The sequence below is a fragment of the Pelodiscus sinensis genome, chromosome 23 (assembly GCF_049634645.1).
Source record: "Pelodiscus sinensis isolate JC-2024 chromosome 23, ASM4963464v1, whole genome shotgun sequence".
Taxonomy (NCBI): Eukaryota; Metazoa; Chordata; order Testudines; family Trionychidae; genus Pelodiscus; species Pelodiscus sinensis.
This window is the reverse complement of record NC_134733.1, coordinates 5,570,638-5,591,720: the sequence shown is the minus strand read 5'-3', so window position 1 is coordinate 5,591,720 and position 21,083 is coordinate 5,570,638. Positions and strand designations below refer to the sequence as shown.

Genomic DNA, 21,083 nt, shown 5'->3' with positions numbered 1-21,083 from the left:
CATCTTACTCGCGCAAGCAGCCGCAAGTGTAGATATAACCCAAATGTTTTGAGACTCATGGTAAAACAATGGAGGAATTCTTGTGAGCCCATGCTTTGCCCACAGTATAAATAAATAAATAAAAATCTTCTCCACTAAAGATCCTAATGAGATAGTGCAAATGGTAAACTGAATTCAACAGCTCCTGATATGAACAGGTATCAACCTAGTTTTTCATATTTGAGATGGGTTACCAGGAATCATACATGACAATATGAAATCTTTCCACTCTCAAGTCAGCATATTCACAAAGCACCTGTAATTTTGATCCATGCATTTATTGGATGGTGAAAGAGAAAGGAGGGGAATTAGTGTAGACAAATGTTCAAATTTTTAAAAAATGCCTGAAGGAACTAGGACTGGGCTCCTACATCTCATGTTCAGAACTAATTAGGACACTTATGACCAGATTTTCAAAGGTGTGTAAAAATCAGAGAGATATCTTTGGAGATCCAAGTTGGCAACTGTCTCTTTAGGAGCTTAATTACCTTTGAAAATCTGAGCTTAGATTTCCAAGTCCAATTATCAAAAATGACTTTAGTCACTCGTGCTTTTGAAAATGTTAACTGGGGACCTAAAGAGACAAAAGGCAGGAGATATGGTATTCCTTTTAAAAAAATGTGACATCTAGTTTTAGCTAAATGTTATATTATTTTTCTCCCGGGGCAACTGCCCCCTCCAACCACCTCACTACGCCACTGCCCCCCCTCCTGCAGATCTATCATCTTATGCGTGTGCAAGATCTGTGAGAGCCATCCCGTGAATCTGAAGTTAGTGTCTGTGGCACCTGCTTCTGGGTGGTGTCTCAGTGCTGCCCTATTCACCTCCAAAGAGGGGGCTTCCCAAAGCAGGCCCTTGCTGCTGACCCCCATAGCATCCACAGGTCCAGTCTCCTTGATCTTGGATTTCGCTTCTATCCTCTCTCCAACCCCCAACAGAACTACTGTGCCCTCCTGGCTTAGGAAAGGAATAGACAGGAGGATGGAAATTAACCCGCCCAGTCTCACGTCCCTTACGCAGGGAACGAGACCTCTTCATTAGTCCCCAGCTGGAGTACCATGTCCAGTTCTAGGCGCCACATTTCAGGAAATGTGGAGAAACTGGAGAAAGCCCAGAGAAGATCAACACAAATGATGAAAGGTCTAGAGAACATGAGAAATGAAGCAAGGCTGAAGAAATTGGCCTTGTTTACCTTGGAAAAGAGAAGACAGAAAGGGACATGACAGCAGCTTTCAAGTATCTAAAAGAGTATCATAAGGAAGAGGAAGAAAAATTGTTCTGCTTGGCCTCTGAGGTTAGGATGAGAAGCAATGGGCTTAAATTGTAGATATTTAAGACCAGGCTAGACAGAGTAGGCAACTCAGCTTTGGAAGCCCCGGGGGCTACACTGATACTTACAGAACATGCTGAGGGCCTCCACTTAAGAGTGGTTGCATATGCAAGCAAATATATACAGATAGCTTCTCTCACACTGACAAGCATGAATACAAAGATTAAGGCAAGACTACACCACACACAGGCCCCATTTAAGTCAGTTCTCCTGCCCCCCCCCCCCCAGCTCCTCACCCTCCCCTACTGTCCTGACTCCTGCCCAGGTGGGTGACAACCTGGGAAGCAGTGATCATGAGATGGTAGATTTCAGGATCCTGACCAAAGGAAGAAAAGAGAGTAGTAAAATACACACCTTGGGCTTCAGAAAAGCAGATTTTGACTCCCTCAGAGATCTGATGGGCAGAATCCTCTGGGATTCTAAGATGAAGGGGAAAGGAGCCCAGGAGAGCTGGCAGTATTTTAAAGAAGCCTTATTGAAGGCACAGAGAGAAACCATCCCAACGCGTAGCAAGAGAGGCAAACATGGTAGGAGTCGGGATTGGCTTACGGGGGAAATCCTTGGTGAACTTAAGCACAAAAAGGAAGCTTACAAAAAGTGGAATTTGGACAAATGACCAGGGAGGGGTTTAAATGTATAGCTCGAGAATGGCAGGGGGTTATCAGGAAGGCAGAAGTGCAGATGGAATTGCGACTGGCTAAGGATGTGAAGGGTAACAAGAAAGGTTTCTACAGGCATATTAACAAGAAGAAGCTGATCAGAGAGGGTGTGGGACCCCTACTGAATGAAGGAGGTAACCTAATGACAGATGATGTGGGGCAAGCTGAAGTACTCAATGCTTTCTTTGCCTCTGTATTCACGGACAAGGTGGGTTCTGGGACTAATGCGCTAAGTGACGCAAGATGGGATGAAGATGGACAGCCCTTGGTGGGTAAAGAACAGGTTAGGAACTATTTAGAAAAGCTAAACGTACACAAATCCATGGGTCCGGACTTAATGCATCCGAGGGTACTGAGGGAGTTGGCAAATGTCATTGAGAAGCCTTTGGCCATTATATCTGAAAAGTCGTGGAGATCGGGAGAAATCCCGGATGATTGGAAAAAGGCAAATGTAGTGCCCATCTTCAAAAAAAGGAAGAAGGATGATCCAGGGAACTATAGGCCGGTCAGTCTTACCTCGGTTCCTGGAAAAATCATGGAAGGGATCCTTAAAGAATCCATTTTGAGGCACTTGGAAGAGAGGAAAGTGATTAGGAATAGTCAGCATGGATTCACAAAGGGCAAGTCATGCCTGACCAATCTGATTAGCTTCTATGATGAGGTAACAGGCTCTGTGGACGTGGGAAAGTCAGTGGATGTGATATACCTTGAGTTTAGCAAGGCTTTTGATACAGTCTCCCACAATGTTCTCACCAGCAAGTTAAGGGAATGTGGATTGGATAAATGGATGGTAAAATGGATAGAAAGCTGGCTAGAAGGCCGGGCCCAGCGAGAAGTGATCAACGGCTCGATGTCAGGATGGCGGTCGGTTTCTAGTGGAGTGCCCCAAGGTTCAGTTCTAGGAATGGTTTTGTTCAATATCTTTATTAACGACCTGGATGAGGGGATGGATTGCACCCTCAGCAAGTTTGAGGATGACACTAAACTAGGGGGAGAGGTAGATACGCTTGAGAGCAGAGATAGGGTCCAGAGTGACTTAGACAAATTGGAGGATTTGGCCACAAGAAATCTGATGAGGTTCAACAAGGATAAGTGTAGAGTCCTGCACTTGGGACAGAAGAATCCCAAGCATTGGTACAGGCTCGGGACCAACCAGCTAAGTTGTAGTTCTGCAGAAAGCGACCTGGGGGTTACAGTGGATGAGAAGCTAGATATGAGTCAACAGTGTGTCCTTGTAGCCAAGAAGGCTAATGGCATATTAGGTTGCATTAAGAGGAGCATTGCCAGCAGATCCAGAGATGTCATTATTCCCCTTTATTCGGCTTTGGTGAGGCCACATCTAGAGTATTGTGTCCAGTTCTGGGCCCCTCACTACAAAAAGGACGCATTAGAGAGGGTCCAGCTGAGGGCAACCAAAATGATTAGGGGGCTGGAGCACATGACCTATGAGGAGAGACTGAGGGATCTGGGTTTGTTTAGTCTGCAGAAGTGAAGAGCGAGGGGGGATTTGACAGCAGCCTTCAACTTCCTGAAGGAAGGTTCCAAAGAGACTGGAGAAAGGCTGTTCTCAGTAGTGACAGATGGCAGAACAAGGAGCAATGGTCTCAAGTTGCGGTGGGAGAGGTCCAGGTTGGATATTAGGAAAAACTATTTCACTAGGAGGGTGGTGAAGCACTGGAATGGGTTCCCTAGGGAAGTGGTGGGGTCTCCATCCCTAGAGGTGTTTGAGTCTCGGCTTGACAAAGCCCTGGCCGGGTTGATTTAGTCGGGATTGGTCCTGCCTAGAGCAGGGGGCTGGACTTGATGACCTTCTGAGGCCTCTTCCAGCTCTATGATTCTATGATTCTCACTGCCCTCAGCCCTCCTGCAACCTGCCCCCTTCCACCAGCCCTTCTCTCCCCGCTGTGCGCACTCCTCCAGTAGTCCCACTCTGATCATGTGAGCTACCCCTCTTCTAACACCTCCCTCTACACACCTCCCCTGCCTCTCTCCTCTGGTGCTAGTCCCTTCCCTGTAGGTGTCTGCCCACAGAATCCCCTGGCACCTACTCCTTCCCTTAGCCCTGCACTCTCCTCGTGCCTCCCCCTTCCCTTACTGCTCCTGCCCCCTTTGCCCTCTTTTTCCCTGATGTCCACCCCCTCACCATCCTCTACCCCCATTCTCCTCCTGCCCCTCTGTGCCCTCAGACATGCCTTGCTCCATCCCCACCTTTTTCATGCCCACCCCTTCTTTCAAGCCTTCTCCCAGAACCTCCCTCTCCCCCTTTAGCCCCTAATGCCCTTCCCCTCTCCTCTCCCCTCCCTCATCACCCTGTCCCCCCTCCCACTGACATATCCCCTTCTGCCCTTTTCCTCATTGTCTGTACTTGGCCCCCTGGCATTTGTCTCTCCTCCACACTGTCTCTTGGTACCTTCCGCTTTCTTCCCCCCCCCCCCCCCCGCCCCTCACAAGCCTCTTCCTCTCTCCCGCCCCCCGTCCCTTCTGTACAAGCCCCTTCCTCTCCCAGCCCTTCCTCCTAGTATCCCCCTCCTCTCCCTTCTGCGGGGCCAGACGCCAAACCGCGTGCGCCGCCGCCTTTTCAGTTTTAAAATCCTCACTCACCTGCAAATGATGCACACGGCTGCAGCAGCCCGCAGCGTGTGCAGGTAAGGGCAGGTGGGAGCCGAGCCAAGCCGAAGGAGCTGACTTCCAGGTGCAGGGGCACGGGGCCTGATTCAGCCGAATTGGCTGAATCGGCATAAGGCCGGCCCTAGGGTGGACAATCAAGTGTCAGAGAAGAGGAGGAGATAGCCAGGCAGATGAGGTTTCCTCCACAAAGCTCAATGGGATAGTTTGGCGTATGTGGGGAGGGGGGTGTTTAAAGATCAGACAGATTCTTTAAAACCCACAGGAGGGCCTGTGTGTGGAAGATCCGTCTCCACTTTGAAAGTTTCTGGAAGGCATCATGCTCCTCTAAGTTTGTGGAAGGCCCCGTAGCCTATTCGTCTTGCCATCCATGACCATGCTGGACAGCATGACATGAGCGGAAAGCAGTTCCACCCAGTGTCCGGCATCTCAGCCTGTTCAGGGGGAGAGCTTTTCCGATGAGCATCCCGGAGGGATCCTGGCCTCTGGACAACTCACTTAACTCAGCAAACTCATTTCTTGAGGCATTAGCTCTGTGCCCTGGTAGTTAGAAGCTGTCTCTCCAAATTTGCACGCTGCTCAGCAACACACTGCCCTCGGGCTTGTGTAATTGCAAACTCACCGTTAGCTGCACAGAGGCCTGCATTTGCATGTGAATTTCCAGGGCATAAAGGTTCGCTCATGTATGCTAGCTGTCTGTGATACAGCTCGAGCACCACGCAATGGTTGGCAAGTGTCAGTCCTGTACTTCTAATCAGCCCTGTGGTTGTAATATCAGGTTGTTTGGGGGTGGGAGTACATTGGTTAATTTTAAATAGGTTTTTTAAAAAATCAGTCCAAAATAGCGAAAGGTCAGTTGTAGTGGGGAGAGGGGTTGGGGGGATGAGTGGGTGCAGTGGGTTTTTCCTGGTGATTAGAACTCTGGGTAAGTGACACTGATTTTTCTGGTGTCCTGGCTATGTGGCCCAGGCTACGGGGCATGAAGATTCTGCTGCTGGAAGCATTGTGGGGAAGAAGGCATTGAAGTTGGGAGAGGCCCTTACAATGCTCTTTCTCCAGGGAGTGTTTTCTAGCAATTTGCATGTCCTTTCTTGCACTTGCTTGCATTGATTTTAGTCTTTGGTGACGGGGCACTTGAATCCGCTCCTGCTGCAGAAATGGAAAGGAATCGTTTGCACTGGGAGCATTAAACACAAGTATGCAGGGGCAAAATTAGAAAAGTCAAGGCACAAAATGAGCTCGAGCTCGCTAGACACATAAAGAATCACAAGAAAACAATCTGCCAATATCCTAAAAGCAAGAGGAAGACCAAGGACAGGGGAGGCCCATTACTCAACAAAGAGGGAAAAACAATAACAGCTGGCGTGGAAATGGGAGAGGTTCTTTAATGACTTCTTTAGTTTGCTTTTCACCGAGGAGATTGGTGGTGATTGGATGCCTACGGTTGTGAATGCCAATGAAAATGGCTAGGTTCAGAAGCTAAGACAGAAAGATCAAGGGGAAGTGGTAGATGTGGTATATCTAGACTTTAGGAAGGTGTTTGATACAGTCTCACATGACTATGGAAATCTAGATGGAGCCACAGTAAGGGGGGGTGAGTATCTGATTGGATAACCATTCCCAGAGGAAAAACCAAGGACTTCCATGGCACCTTGAAGACTAACAGATTTATTTGGGCATAAGCTTTCGTGGGTAAAGCCCACTTCATAGATGCATACTCCTGAAGTGGGTTTTACCCACAAAAGCTCATGCCCCAAAGGAATCTGTTAGTTTTCAAAGTGCACAAGACTTGTTTTTGCAGATACAGACTAACATTCCCAGAGAGTAGTTATCAATGGCTCACAGTTGTGCTAGAAGGACATAACACGAGTGGGGTTCTGCAGGGATCAGTTTTGGGTCCAGTGTAGGGATGTAAGCGAGTAGTCGACTTGTCTATCATATAGTCAACCAGTTCCTCGACTAGTCACTCCCCCCCTCCCCCCACACCGCCCTTGCTGCCTCTACAAATTACACCAAACAGGGAGAGGTTGCAAGTGCTTTTGAGGGTACAATTCTAATTCAAAATGATCCGAACAAATTGGAAAAATGGTCAGCGGTAAATAGGATGAAATTCAATAAGGACAAATTCAAAATCTTCCACTTAGGAAGGAACAATCGGTTTCAAACATACAAAATAGGGAAGTGACTATCTAGGAATGGGTACTACAGAAAGGGATCTAGGGGTCATAGTGGAGTCAGACTACAAGCTACATACGATCTAAGGGTATGTCTACACTGCCATCCTAGTTCGAACTAGGGTGGCTAATGTAGGCATTTGAACTTGCAAATGAAGCCTGGGATTTAAATATCCCGGGCTTTATTTGCAAGTTCCTGGGCGCCGCCATTTTTAAATGCCCCGTAGTTCGAACTACCTGCCCGCGGCTACACGTGGCACAGACTGCCATTGCAAGAGGATTAACGTTAGTTTGAATTAGGAGCTTTAATTCAACCTACCTCGTCCGTGCCGCGTGTAGCTGCAGGCAGGTTGTTCAAACTACGGGGCATTTAAATATGGCGGCGCCCGGGAACATGCAAATAAAGCCCGGGATATTTAAATCCCAGGCTTCATTTGCAAGTTCGAATGCCTATATTAGCCACCCTAGTTCAAACTAGGATGGCAGTGTAGACATACCCTCACAGTGTAACACTGTTGGGGGTGGGAGGGAAGCAAATATTTTAGGATGTTATTGCAGGAGTGTTGTAAGCAAGACAGAAGCAGTAATTTTTCTACTCTATTCTGTGCTGATTAGACCGCAACTGGAGTATTGTGTCCAGTTCTGGGTGGACAAATTATAGAAGTTCAGGAGAAGAGCAACAAAAATGATTTACGGTCTAGCAAATATGACCTATGAGGGAAGCCCGAAAGAACTGGGATTGTTTAATCTGGAAAAGAGAAGGCAAAGAGGACATGATAGCACCTTTCAAGTATTTAAAGGGTTGCAACAAGGAGAATAAAGTTTCTCCTTCCTCCTTGGCTTCTGAGGGTAGGCCAAGAAGCAATGGGCTTCAATTGCAGCCAGGGAGGCTTAGGTTGGACATTAGGAAAAACTTCCTACCTGTCAGAGTGGTTAAGCACTGGAATGAATGGCTGAGGGAGGTTGTTGAATCTCCATCACTGGAGACATTTAAGGTTAGATAAACATCTGCCAGAGATGGTCTAGGTGGTGCTTGGTCCAGCCATGAGTGCAGGGGTCTGGACCTGATGACCTGTGGGTGTTCCTTCCAGTCCTAGGATTCTGTGAAGGGGTGTGGGGTGGTCTGTCTTTGGGGACATAAGCTAGCATCGCCCTTCACTCCTCTGCATGCACCAGGCTGACTCTGTCTGAAAGCCGAGAAGCTCCAGTTACTACGCATGAGCTACAGGATTAGTTGCTTTGGCAACTGAGTTTCTGGTTACTTGTTGCACCACAGGGGGCTGGTTCTAGGATTATTTCCCCGTGACCTGAAGCAGGTGAGGGGTTACAACTGCTGAGGTTCAGCTCCGTGCTCTCCTTCAGCAATGGCCGCTTGGTGCTGCAGCCCCGGGCCATGTGCCGCTAGAACAAAATCAGCACGTCTTCCACAGGTTCTTAACGTAACTGCCCCTGCATTTATGCCCTGAGCTAGTGTTCAGAAAGAGCCCATCATAACTGCACCTAGGGACTCCCATTGTCCAAAAGATCAGCTCTTTGTATTCCGAAATCCAGCCCATCCGCTTGCTAAGGATGTGGGGGTCCATAGTGTGGTCCGCAGATGAGACTTGCTCTAATAGGGAATAGTGATAGAAATGTAGCCGTATTAGTCTGGTGTAGCTGAAACAAAAAACAGGACTATGTAGCACTTTAAAGACTACAAGATGGTTTATTAGGTGATGAGCTTTCGTGGGCCAGACCCACTTCCTCAGATCAAATAGTGGAAGAAAATTGTCACAACCATATATACCAAAGGATACAATTTAAAAAAATGAACACATATGAAAAGGAGAAATCAAATTTCAGAACAGAAGGGGGGTGGGGGGAAGGTAAATGTCTGTGAGCTAATGATATTAGAGGTGATAATTGGGGAAGCTATCTTTGTAATGGGGAAGATAATTAGAGTCTTTATTCAAACTTAAGTGTAAAGTGTCGAATTTAAGCATGAATGACAGTTCAGAGGATTCTCTTTCAAGTGCAGTCTTAAAAGGCCTTTGAAGCAGGATGCAGGTAATCAAGTCATTGTTGAGACAATGTCCTTTCTGGTTGAAATGTCATTCATGCTTAAATTCGACACTTTACACTTAAGTTTGAATAAAGACTCTAATTATCTTCCCCATTACAAAGATAGCTTCCCCAATTATCACCTCAAATATCATTAGCTCACAGACATTTACCTGATCATCAGTGCTGCTCTATTGAGTTCAGTGCAAGCATCTCTTCAGGAGCCTTGACATGGGAGTGACATATCTTCCACATCTTAATGACTTAACCAACCAACCAATGAAGGTGCTTATGGTTCTTATCAGCCTCTTGTAACTATTTAGTCTTGAAGGTGCTACTAGACTATTTGTTGTTTGTTTTTTAAGTTTTTCCTGTTACCGACTAACTTGGCTAGCCCAAGTTTATCTACTCTGTCTGTCTGTCTGTCGGTCTCTCTCGCTTTTTTTTTCTCTCCCCCTCCCGCTTTTTTCTTTTTTCTCTTTTTTTTCTTTCTCCTCTTCCCCCCTCCCCCCCCCCCCCCCCCACCCCCGGCTCCCTCCTTCCCTTATTTATTCTCGGATCTGGACTTCTAACACTCCAGTTATCCAAAGAAGTGGGTTTTGCCCACAAAAGCTCAGGATCCCATCTACATGTTTTGTTGGTCTTTAAGGTGCTACTAGACTACTGGTTGCATTTAAGTTTTTCCTATTACAGACTAACTCGGCTGCCCCCTGAAGTTTTTGAACAGGGAAAGGGAGAGCGAGGCATCTCCGAGTTGTCTCTCCACAGCCCTCTGATCCCCACGCCCTCCCTCTGTTGCAGAGCGGCTCCTGCAGGCGCTGTGTCGTTCAGCGTCAAGCACACGGCTGGGGTTCAAGTTGAAGTTGTTACCGATGACCAATCACAGGAGGTCCCCCCAGATGGCGGGAAGCAGTGGCCTCTGGACCCGGGGACAGTCCTGAAGCTCAGCATGAGTAAAGCCAGCGCCGAGGCCAATGACAACAAGGTAAAGGGAGGCTGGGAGGGCGTCCTTGTATCCTGGGCATGCACTTGGCTTGAGACAGGAGTCGGGATGAGACGTGCTTGGGGTGCTTGCTGCTATTGCCAAGGGTGAGCTAGGATCAAGGGGAAATGCATCTTTATGGGCAGGTGCAGGCTGGTATTAATTCTCACTCCTCAGAGAGGCAAAGTCCGTCAGCTCCTCTCCCTCCCCTAGAGGGGGGCGATAGATTGTCCTGTGTGGGCAAGCAGGAGGCGAGGTATCCCAAGGGGATTCTGGGATTGAGGGTGCTCTGGGAACATCCACCCTACACTGGACAGAGCATGTCTGGGGGTCATCTCCACTGTCAGGGACGTTTGTGTGAGTGGCCTCTTCTCTCGTGTCCTCAGTCTGACTTGAAAGCTCCAGGATCAAATGAGGATGCTCCCAGTTTCTGATTGGTGGCTGGCTTCCTTTGAACTTTGCCACTGTGGTTGCTGTTACATGGCGTCTCCTTTTTGGTTGAGGTGCAAAGACAGGTCATTGGATGTGTGCATGTAGCTTAGGCTATAGGGCAGGGGTGGGCAATAATTTTTTGCCAGGGGCCACTTTGGAAATTTTCGAAGTGGCCCTGGGCCACGTAGGAAGGGGCGGGGCATTGAGCAGAAGGGGCGTGGCCAAGGTATCTCCAGATTCCCCACCCCCAGACAATGATTGGTCTAGGGGTGAAGGAGTGCTTTTGCCCCCACCCCATGTTCCCCCCAGATGCCCATGCCCCAATGAGGGCCTAGACGCGGGGGAGTGCACAAAGCCTCCTCCGCTCTCCCTCCCCACCCTGTGAGCAGTGCGGCGCTTCAAAGCGCCACGTGCTCCTGGCAGGGCGGGCAGAGGCTTCTCATGCTCCCCTGCCCCCAGGTCCTAATTGGCCTGGGGATGGAGGAGCAGCAGGGCCTCACGGGCTGGATCCACCTGCTTGGCAGGTCGGATCCAGCCCACAGAGGCTCTTTTGCCCACCCCTGCTGTAGGGAGTCGAATACAGGCTCGTGGCTGGAGCGTAGAGGGAGGAATGCTACATAAAGGCTCTGACATGGGTAACTGTGCGAGGCTGGCCCCAAAGCCAGCAGGGCGATACCGTTCTGTGTGTCTCGATCAAGGGTCCGTCTGAGGACCCCAGACCCTTGCGCTCCATTCACTGTACTTTCACTCCATGTCCAGGCCGCGTGGTGAAGAGTCCCACGTGGAACACTGCCAGGGCTGGGCATGTCCACAGCACTGGGAGCTGGTGAGCCTTGGGTGGCCATGGCCTTGTCAGGGGTTGGTGCCGTTCTCGTGTTTCAAGCGTTTCCTCCGCCCAAGGAGGAAGCAGTTAAAACATCTTGGCTACGTCTACACTGGCCCCTTTTCCGGAAGGGGCATGTTAATTTCAGCGATCGCAATAGGGAAATCCGCGGGGGATTTAAATATCCCCCGCGGCATTTAAATAAAAATGTCCGCCGCTTTTTTCCAGCTTTTAGAAAAGCCGGAAAAGAGCGTCTAGACTGGCCCCGATCCTCCGGAAAAAGCGCTTTTTTCAAAGTAGGAATAAGATCCTCCGGAAAAGGGCGCTTTTTCCGGAGGATCGGGGCCAGTGTAGACGCTCTTTTCTGGCTTTTCTAAAAGCCGGAAAAAAGCGGCGGACATTTTTATTTAAATGCCGCGGGGGATATTTAAATCCCCCGCGGATTTCCCTATTGCGATCGCTGAAATTAACATGCCCCTTCCGGAAAAGGGGCCAATGTAGACGTAGCCCTTGGGTCTGATGTTCCCCCAGCGGGGACGGGAAAGAGCAGTTTGCTGACCGCTCCTCGGCTCAAACTTGTGTCTATGCTTTGTTCCAGTGGTCCCCAACCATTTGAGATTGCCAGACGCCAGGGGGCATGGCCGTTCGCCCGCCGGGCGCCAGAGGGCAGGGACACTTGCGCACCCGGGGGCGGGCCCTCCCGGGCCTCCCCCCCCATAGCCACGTGCCCAGGACTGGTGCCCCCTCCAAGGGCCGCGTGCCCGGGGCCAGCACCATCCCCAAGCGCCGCACGCCTAGAGCGCAGGCGGCCAATCCGCGGCGCTCCCGGGGCCGGCGCTCACTGTGCGCCATGCGCCCGGGGCCGGCTCCGGCACCATGCATGCGCCACGTGCCCAGGGCCAGGCCAGTCCCGAGCACTTGGCGGGCGCACACAAATGCCCCCGTGGGTGCAATAGCACCCGCAGGTACCATGTTGGGGACCACTGCTTTGTTCTGTCGGTCGGTTGCTGAGCAGCTTGCAACGGAAGGGGTGAGCGGCCTGCATTGGACCCCTCTGCCCGCTATTGGAAGCTGGCTAGCAGGCTTGGGGAGTTTGAGCTCGTGACGGTGCGTCGGGGAGCTCCCAACCCTGCACCCCCATCCGCAGCCAGATGTGACGCTCAGCCGGCCGGGAGAGTAGACGGTTTTATTGCTTCTCAGAGACACAGCGCAGCGCAGGCTCGATGTTAGCTCCGACACCGAGAGCAGACAGCCTTCATCCTCTCAGGACTGGGGAAGGGCTCACGGGCCCTGAACCCCCCATTCCTGCTCTGTCCCCTCTCCTCATCCTACCCAGCCGAGACTGCGTCACCCCCACAGCCACGGCTCACTCGCCCCAGGCAGCCCCGCCTCCTCCATTGTCCTCCTTCCAGATCCAAGGTGTTATCTGCTGTCACCTGGGCCTCAGGAGGGGAGAGACTGCACCTGCTTCCCCAGTGAGTCACCCCCAGCCTCCCCCTCCTCATGCAGCTAGTGCTGCAGGGCCCGGGGAAACTGAGGCACCCACACACAGTGCCACGACAGAGCAGCATAGGACAGTAGGATCACAGATAACCCCATAAGACAAACGGTGAATGCAACATCAGCGTGAACACAGGATTACAAAATTGCCCCCCCGCCACTACATCACAGGGCTGGATTGGGAAACCGACATGCAGTCCGGCAGCTGGGATTGTGACACTAAAAGGCTGATTTTCAGGTCCCTGTGCATCAATCCCTTCTGTTCTCGTGGCTTCCCGTCCGACCGCAGTCCTGTATCCTTCTGAGTAGGACGTCCAAAAGTGCTGCCCCATCAAACGTGGCCAAAAAGCCCATTGAGTTCAATGGGAGCCGAGTTTGGCGAAGGCTGAACTCTCTGGAAAATCCAGCCCTTAACTAGGAAGCACATCCCAGGGGCCCAACCAGGTAGTGGACAGATTACAGCACAGGGCCGGCTCACAACATTTTGGCACCTGAGGCAGGGAGCTCAAATGCCCATGCCTTCTCGCTTGGGCCAAAACTTTGAAAGGTCTCAATTCTCTGGGTCCTAGTGCTTCCCCCTCTCTGCTGCCCGGTCTGGCACCTGAGGCGGCCGCCCTGTTAAAGCAGCAAACACTCTGCTAAGCTCACTCTTCCACCATCACCTCCTCTTGCTGCCAATGTGGGGTCAGGGCTGTTTATGTTATACCCAGAGGCTGTGTCTAGACTGGCCAGTTTTTCCAGAAAATCAGCCACTTTTCCGGAAAAACTTGCCAGCTGTCTACACTGGCCGCTTGAATTTCCACAAAAGCACTGGCTTCCTACTGTCAGAAATCAGTGCTTCTTGCGGAAATACTATGCTGCTCCCATTCAGGCAAAAGTTCCTTTTGCACAAGCTTTTGGGCAAAAGGGCCAGTGTAGACAGCTCAGATTTGTTTTGCACAAAAAAGCCCCGATCGTGAAAAAGGCGATCGGGGCTTTTTTGAGGAAAAGCACGTCTAGATTGGCATGGACGCTTTTCCGCAAAAAGTGCTTTTGCGGAAAAGCATCCGTGCCAATCTAGATGCTCTGTTCCAAAAATGCTTTTAACGGAAAACTTTTCCGTTAAAAGCATTTCCGGAAGATCATGCCAATCTAGACGCAGCCAAAGTCCTTCCAAGGGTTGCTCTCTGGCTGCTCCCCTCTCCTTCCGGCCACCCGTGGCTAATTCCATGCCAATTGGCCCCTTTCTTCCTCTTCGGGAAAGGGACAAGCTGAGACCTGGCTTAGTGCAAGCTCCAGTCTCCCTGCTAGTCTCTGTCTCCTTGGGAGGCTGTCAGATTTTGGATCCACCTTCCCCACTCTCCCGCAATCAGGCTCAGTCCTGAAACTGAGCAGCTCGTTGGCATTGGCAGGGCACCTCCCGATTCACCACTAGATCAGAGCTGCTATTTTTGCCCCTCCCTGTCCCGCTGCTCATGCACACGCTGCAGTGCTTGGCTGCCCTCCACTCCGGAGCTCTGCTGCCGGGAGCCGCTTGCGTCCTTCCGTGTCACCCAGCACCCCCAGGGAATGGAAAACAGCGCCGAGTCCAGTCACTTAAACCTTCCCTCGTCACGTGGGTCTCCCATGGCAGCAGGCCCGTGTGCTGTGGGGCTGCCACCCACCAGGCGCGCCGCTGACTCTGAGGCAACGTCTTCACTGCGAGTTCTTCCGGCAGAAAATATGCTAATGAGGGACTCATTAGCATAAGTTGCAATCTCATTAGCATATTGTCTGCCATTTCTTTTTGCACTTGGGTTTTTGCGCAAAATGAAGCAGTGTGGACCTTTTTTTGGGGGGGAGCAAAAACCCTGTTTTGCGCAAGATCCTTATCCCTGGCCAGGACAGGCATACGGATCTTGTGCAAGCAGGGGGTTTTGTGCCACACTGCTGCTTTTTGCGCAAAAACCCCTTGCGCAAAAAAAAGGCAGAAAATATGCTAATGAGATTGACTTATGCAAATGAGTCCTTTATTAGCATATTTTGTGCCCGAAGAACCCGCAGTGAAGACAAAGCCTGAGCGAGCTGGCTTGCTGTAGCCATCTGGCATGTAGCCCCTCGAAGTCTCCTGGCCGTCTCTGGTGTCTGATCTCCTACAGGGCTGAGCAAGGGCTTCTTAGCTCCGGAGTCCGGGCTTCTGACCCCTTTGGTTGAGAAGTGCAGATGGGCTGGATGGGGCGACTAGTCTCCAGCTGCGTGCATGTCCCTCGCTTTGCTTAGGTGCCCCCTTGCCTGGAAAACCAGCGGTGCCGCAGGTCAGGACTGCAGTATTTACCCTTGTCTTGCTGAGAGCAGGTGTAACCCACACCCCTTTGGTGCAGTGTGGTAGCCCAGCTAGTAGCACTGCGACCTACAGCGTGAATGATGAGTCTGCGCTACAGCCGCAGCTAAGAGCCTGCTGCCCTTTGGCTCGTGCGCTAAGCTGCAAGGGTCCCAGGTTCTGTTCCGCCCACAAGAGTTCCGCAGGCACAATGGAGAGAAGGGAATTCCTGGCTTTGCTGCATCACCTTTCTGGTGATCAAATATGCCCAGCAAAGGGGCTTTCCCCGTAGGCCTAGAGTCGGAGTCACCAGTGATGCACCCTCCCTGTGCACTGCCCGGTGTGGGGATGAGCCATGGGACATGAGGGTGCCGCCAGCATATTCCTGTGTCCTGGCTATTGCTCAGGAGCAAAACGGCCCCGAGCAGCTCAGCTTCGAGCAGCCTTGAGAACGTCTCTGACGTTGAACTGGCCGGCCCAAGAGGGGGGAATCTCCGAGAGCTACATCCCCACCCCACGGCTGGGCTGTGCATTGGCCCCTTCCCTCTCCCCAGGCTGGGCCCCAACATGGCAGATGGCTACAGTGCAAACCCAACCCATAGCCCTTCCCGAGGCAAATCTTCCACGCGGGGGAGTTTGTTTAGCCCGAGCCAGGGAAGTGCGCGACCACCGTGGTCCGGTTCCCATGAGACACCTGGGGATCCAGGTGTGACGGCAGGCTGCCCAGGGGTGGGTTGCTAGGGAGACCCAGACCTGGGAGAAACATGGAGTCATGGGGGAGAAGGGCCTCAAAGGGCGAAGGAGACTGGAGCGGGAAGACGGGAGAGCGAAGCTGATGTGGAGGAAGCCAGGGGAGAGCTTCGGGGAGGGCCGGGACCTGAGGGCAGCTCACTGTCACAGCAGTGGTCTGGGTGGGCGAGAAGGGAGGAAAGTTTGGCCAGAGAGGAGCAGCAGCAGGCGTCCAGGCAGGGGCAGAACCACGCCACGGGTTGGGCTTAGAGCTGGGGCGGAAATTGCCGTTCCCTGTCCCGCCCTCCCCCCTCGCTCACTCGCCCGTCTTGTGCGTTTCCAGGTAACCGTCAACTACTACGGCGAGGATGGAGGGCCTCCCATCGACCAAGCTGGGGTCTTCCTGACAGGCATTGGTAAGTGCCGGTGCTGGGGGGGGTAGCCCCAACCCTGCCATCTTGTATCGCAGGTTTGGTGCGGCAAACGAGTAGCGTGTTTGTGAGCCGCTCAGCTCAGAGGTTCTCAAACTCTGGGTGGTGGCCCCATTTTACGGGGGTCACCGAGACTGGGGCTGACCCTGGGCCCAGCAAGTCTGAAGTCCAGCCCCCCCGCCCGGGCAGAAGCCCTTGGGTGTACGCAGCTCTCCCCTCCCCCACTTGGGGCGGTGGGGCTCAGGCAGGTTGTGTGCAAAGGGAGTCGCAGTGCAAGAAAATTTTGAGACCCACTGGCTTAAAGGAATCACCTGAGACCTGGGAGTTTTGGGGGTGAAACAAACCAAGCAACCCAGCCATGCCAACCTTGTAGGCAGAGATGGCCGTGTGCGTCTCCTGCAAGGAGCCATCATGCGACTCTGGACTCAAGTAGGAGCCACAGGCTTCCGGCCTCTTCAGGCTGCTGGGCTCAGCAAAGCGGTTGCTGTTCTCCTTTGGGCCTGTGGCTGCACTGAGGCGGGCAAAGGAGCCTTGAAGCCAGGCGCCCTTCGTTCTGTTCCCATCTCTGCCATGGGGTTGTCTTCCGGCCTGTGGCTTGTGACCGCACAAGCAGCCAATGGGGTAAGTGATGTAGCAGCTGCAGCCGGAGATCCCGGCCACCAGCCATCCTGGAACGAGCACGGCCCATAACCACAGGGCACGCGGTTTGTCCTGGAGATCTAGACAGCTCTCCACCGGTCTGGACTGGCATCCTTTGCACCAGCAGGCACTCACAGCTTAAACTCTGCTAGATAAGCACAAATTCCCTAGGGAGGCTGTGGGATCCCGGTCACTAGAGGGTGGTTAGAACAGGCTGGACCATCACCTGGTAGGAATGGTCTAGAGATAAGACTTAGCCCAGCTTCGGTGCAGGCGCATGGACGAGATAATCTGAGGTCCCATCCAGTCCTGCGTGTCAGCGGTTCTGTGTTCTGAGCTGGGGTTACGTTCCCACACGTGGGAGACAAGGGAGGGATCCTGGGAGGATTACCTGTTGTGTTCCCTCCCTCTGGGGCATCTGGCATTGGCCACTGTGGGCAGACAGGACACTGGGCTAGATGGCCTGTTGGTCTGACCCAGCATGGCCGTTCTTAGGTTATGTTCTGGACTCCTGTAACCCTAACAGAGCTGGGGCGTGATAATCCAGGCCATGCCCTGACTGTAGTGGTGCCCTGTGCTGTGTATGCCCAGGGACAGGATGTTAAGCGGTCACCAGCTCCGGTGCTGTCCCTCTCTCTTCACCTCCCCCTCCCGCCGTGGGCTCAGCAGCAGGACTTCAGCTGCTCCCCGCTCTGGGAGCTGCGCCCCATCCCTGCTCACCAGGTGCTGGCAAACGGTGCAAGAGCACAGGCGGGGGGCCTCTGGGGGAGCAGGAGGCGGCTGCGCAGCCGGCCGCTGGAGAGAAGCAGCGGTTTCCCCTTCAAAGCGCCATTTCTCTCTGGCCTCCGCTTCTCCAGCCTCCAGATGCGCCGCTGCCTGCGACTCAGATTTTGGTTCAGTTCCAACCTTGGCCAGGGACTCCCTGGTGTCGCTCGGGGCTAGGTTTTTGGAATAGCACCATGGGGGTCAGGTTTTCGAACCAGCCAGTAGCTCCCTCTGCAGTGCCGATGGCCAGAGTTTGAAAAGTGCTCTGCAAAGCACGTGTGCCCTTTAGAAAATTTGGCCTCTCCCTTTAGTGCTTAAATGGAAGTTGAATGCTCCAACATCTGGCCCTGCCTGTGTGGACAGAGCACCTCCAGAAAGATAGGTCTCAAACTTTGTGTGCCTCCATTCCCCACCTGGAAAGTAGGGGTCATTTTCTCCCCATCCTTTGTCTGTTTTGGCTCCTTATACTACAGAGCCCAGATCCTCAAAGATATTAGAGTGCCTGGCTTCCATTGACAGCGGGCGTCTGGGCAGACAGTATCTCTAAGACAATACCTCCCACAATAGGGCTCTGCTGTCAGATATACCTTTGAGACACGACTGAAATACAAATCATTGACTTTTTCGGCGGGTCCTGAATGCTGTTACTGCAAATGCCCAAGAGCGAGGAGGGGGCTGAGCTGCTACACCTGTACATCCATTTAGCATTGCCGTAGCATCAGTTGATTTGCTTCTGCTACACCCGCAAAATGGACATCAGAACCTAGCCCAGGGCTACTCAAATTCGGAAGCCCCAGGGGCCACAGTGATGCTTACCGCACATGCCAAGGGCCGCAACTTAATTGTGGCTGCATAGACATGCAAATATATGCAAATAGCTTCTTTCACATTGACGGGCAAGAATACAAAGATTAAGGCAAGACTACACACAAGACTAAGGCCCCATTGAAGTCAGTTCTGCTGATCTTAAAAAAGTGCAATATTTACCCAATTTCCACCCATATGACAGCACTCTTAGGCTATGTCTACACTGCAGTGTTTTTGCACAAAAACCCGCGGAGCATCCACACCTCAAGCACATTTTTGAGCAAGAACATTTACAGTGAATTGGGGGTTTTGCAGTACAGGTGTTCCTCTTTCTCCGAGGAATAACTCTGCATAAAGGTGTGTGTGGATGGGAAACGTTTTTTTTGCACAAAGCCAGCCTATCGAAAGAAGCACAGGTGCCCTGGTGGCCATTCTGAATGGCAATCAGAGCTTTCTTGCGAGAGAGCGTCCATGCAGTATGGATGCACTCTTGTGGAAGATCTCTTCTGCAAAAAGTTTCTTGCACAAGAAGCCTGCTGTGTAGATGTAGCCTTAATGAGCAATGACAGTCCAGGGATTTAACTACTCAAACACATATCAATATGTGCCACTTTTGGCGCTGGGCCTAGAATCTTTTTTTCTCTTGTAAAATTCACTTGAAAGTAATTGGAGCTGCCCAAGTTGTTTCTACTGTCACCTTAGCAGCAAAACAACTTACGCAGGGACAGAATTGTTTCACACGATGTCTTGAAATGTGTCTGGAAACCCGATATATTGGGGTCTTCTCTCTGGTACCAGGAGGCAATGGGAAAAGGATTCTATGGATGCATGTGTGCAAAAGGGGACTGCTGGAGAAGAAGCAGAGAGTTTGGAGGGCGAGGTGGAAAGCAAACTATAATTGTGTGGGAGGTAACAGGGGCCTTCATTAAAAATTTTGGAGCCGTGACTTCATGGGAGGAGAATATTGTGATCAGCTCACATCCACTGCCTGTATAGAGGGGAAATTCATGGAGTACTGCAGCGAACACTGAAAAGCTAGAGTGTAAGTAATCCTGTGATTCGTGTCACTAAACAAATCCCTGCAACACGCAGCAAGCGTGGCTTGCGTCCACGATCGGTGGTTTGCTTTACTAATAGATACGGGCTCTGGCGTTTGTAATGTGGCAGCACTTACAGGGCCTGTCAGAGAGGCCTATTGCTCTCTGTGTTGTACCAAAACATGGTAAACGACCCTGTAAAATTATGGATCGTTTAGAGCTGAGATTTCTGTGTCAGGCTCATCGCTATCGAATAAGGCCCAGTCCAAAGGACTTTCTCAGGGCCGGCCCACAACATTTTGGCACCTGAGGCAGGGAGCTCAAATGACGCCCCCTCGCTTGGGCCAAAACTTTGAAAGGTGTCAGTTCTGCCCTCCTTCCTCCAGCACAGCACTCCACCATCTCTGGGCATCTAGAGCAGAGAGAATACACCTGCACCAGCAGCAGACACAATTTTCTACACTCTAGGTCCTAGGGGCACCCCCAACACACAGTCTGGCACCTGAGGCGGCCACCTCAGTTTGCCTCATGTAAGGCCAGCCCTGGTCTTTCTCGACTTCAGCGAGGCTCCACGCTATTCGCACACACCCAGTTACAGAAGTGGCACCTAGTGGCCTGATTCTTTAATAGGGGTGCTGAAATGGGGGGAGCCAGGGGGCCCAGATTGTGTATTGGCCATAAGGACGAGGAGAGCCTTCGGGGGAAGCGGCGGCACAGGGCTGGCACTTTGGGGAGCAGGAGTGGCATGAGGGCAGGGGCAGCGTGGGGGGTGCGCCACGGTTGAGGCACCCATGGCCTTGGCACTGGTCGGAAGCTCCTGCCACCCCTCTTCTCTAACCCTTACTGGGGCAAGGGGTCTCTGTGGACCTGCCTGGGCCAGGCCGGCCTTCCTCTCAGGCCTGAGGAATGGAAGTCAAGGGGAGCCTGGCAGGAGATGCCGGTCGTGGGGAAGCGCCCGAGGCGAGTGTGAGGCTGAGATTTGAGGAGAGGACTTTAAAGGCTGAGAGAAATGCAGTGAAAACTTCCTCCCCGAGAAGGGGCGATTAGCTTGTAACACAGCAAGATGCCCTTCAAAAGAAACGCCCGCAGTGCAAATACTGGACACACAAAGTGTTGAAAGTGGCATCGCTCGGGGCTGAAATCCAGCTCTGTGCACCAACAGCCAGCTGGTATGGGCAGCTGGTGAGCACGCCTTTGGGGGGAAGCTAGGGCCCCTCCCCCTCTGCCCGAGGCCCTGCCCTTCCTCTTCTGCCCCTCGCCCCACCCTCTATTCCTTGCCAGCAGATGGCCAATCTAGACGCGCATTTCCGCAAAAAAGCCCCGATCGCCATTTTAGCTGTCTACACTGGCCCTCTTGCGCAAATGATTTGCACAAGAGGGCTTTTGCCCGAACGGGAGCAACACAGTATTTCCACAACACTGATGATCTTACATGAGATCGTCAGTGCTCTTGCAGAAATTCAAGCGGCCAGTGTAGACAGCTGGCAAGTTTTTCCGCAAAATCATCTTATTTTGCGGAAAAACTTGCCAGTCTAGACACAGCCATAGTGTCTGTCTCCCTCAATATCTGGAGAGAACTGCCCTGAACAAAGGAGGGAAAAACCAACATTTCCTTTGTCCCAGTTTGAAATTCCTACCTACATTCCTATTGGCCATTCCACCTGGCTAGGTAAGGGACATAGTTAACCCCTTAGTCCCCAGGCTGCTCTCTAGCCCTCATGGTCATGACCGCACACTAAGCGCCTGGCATGCAGCCTCGAGAAATTGCACTTCTCGCATGAGGTCAGCAGTAC

The 21,083-nt window shown here is 52.0% G+C and overlaps 1 protein-coding gene across 1 annotated transcript in view; it reads left to right on the top strand.

Moving 5' to 3' along the window:
* The window catches only part of LOC102445544 (protein-arginine deiminase type-2), an 87,245-nt gene that overhangs the window by 9,515 nt on the left and 56,647 nt on the right, over nt 1-21,083 (top strand). The window contains exons 2-3 of the mRNA XM_075906208.1: nt 9,669-9,852; nt 15,955-16,027. Coding sequence (XP_075762323.1) covers nt 9,669-9,852; nt 15,955-16,027 — 257 coding nt within the window. The remainder of the gene's footprint in view (nt 1-9,668; nt 9,853-15,954; nt 16,028-21,083) is intronic.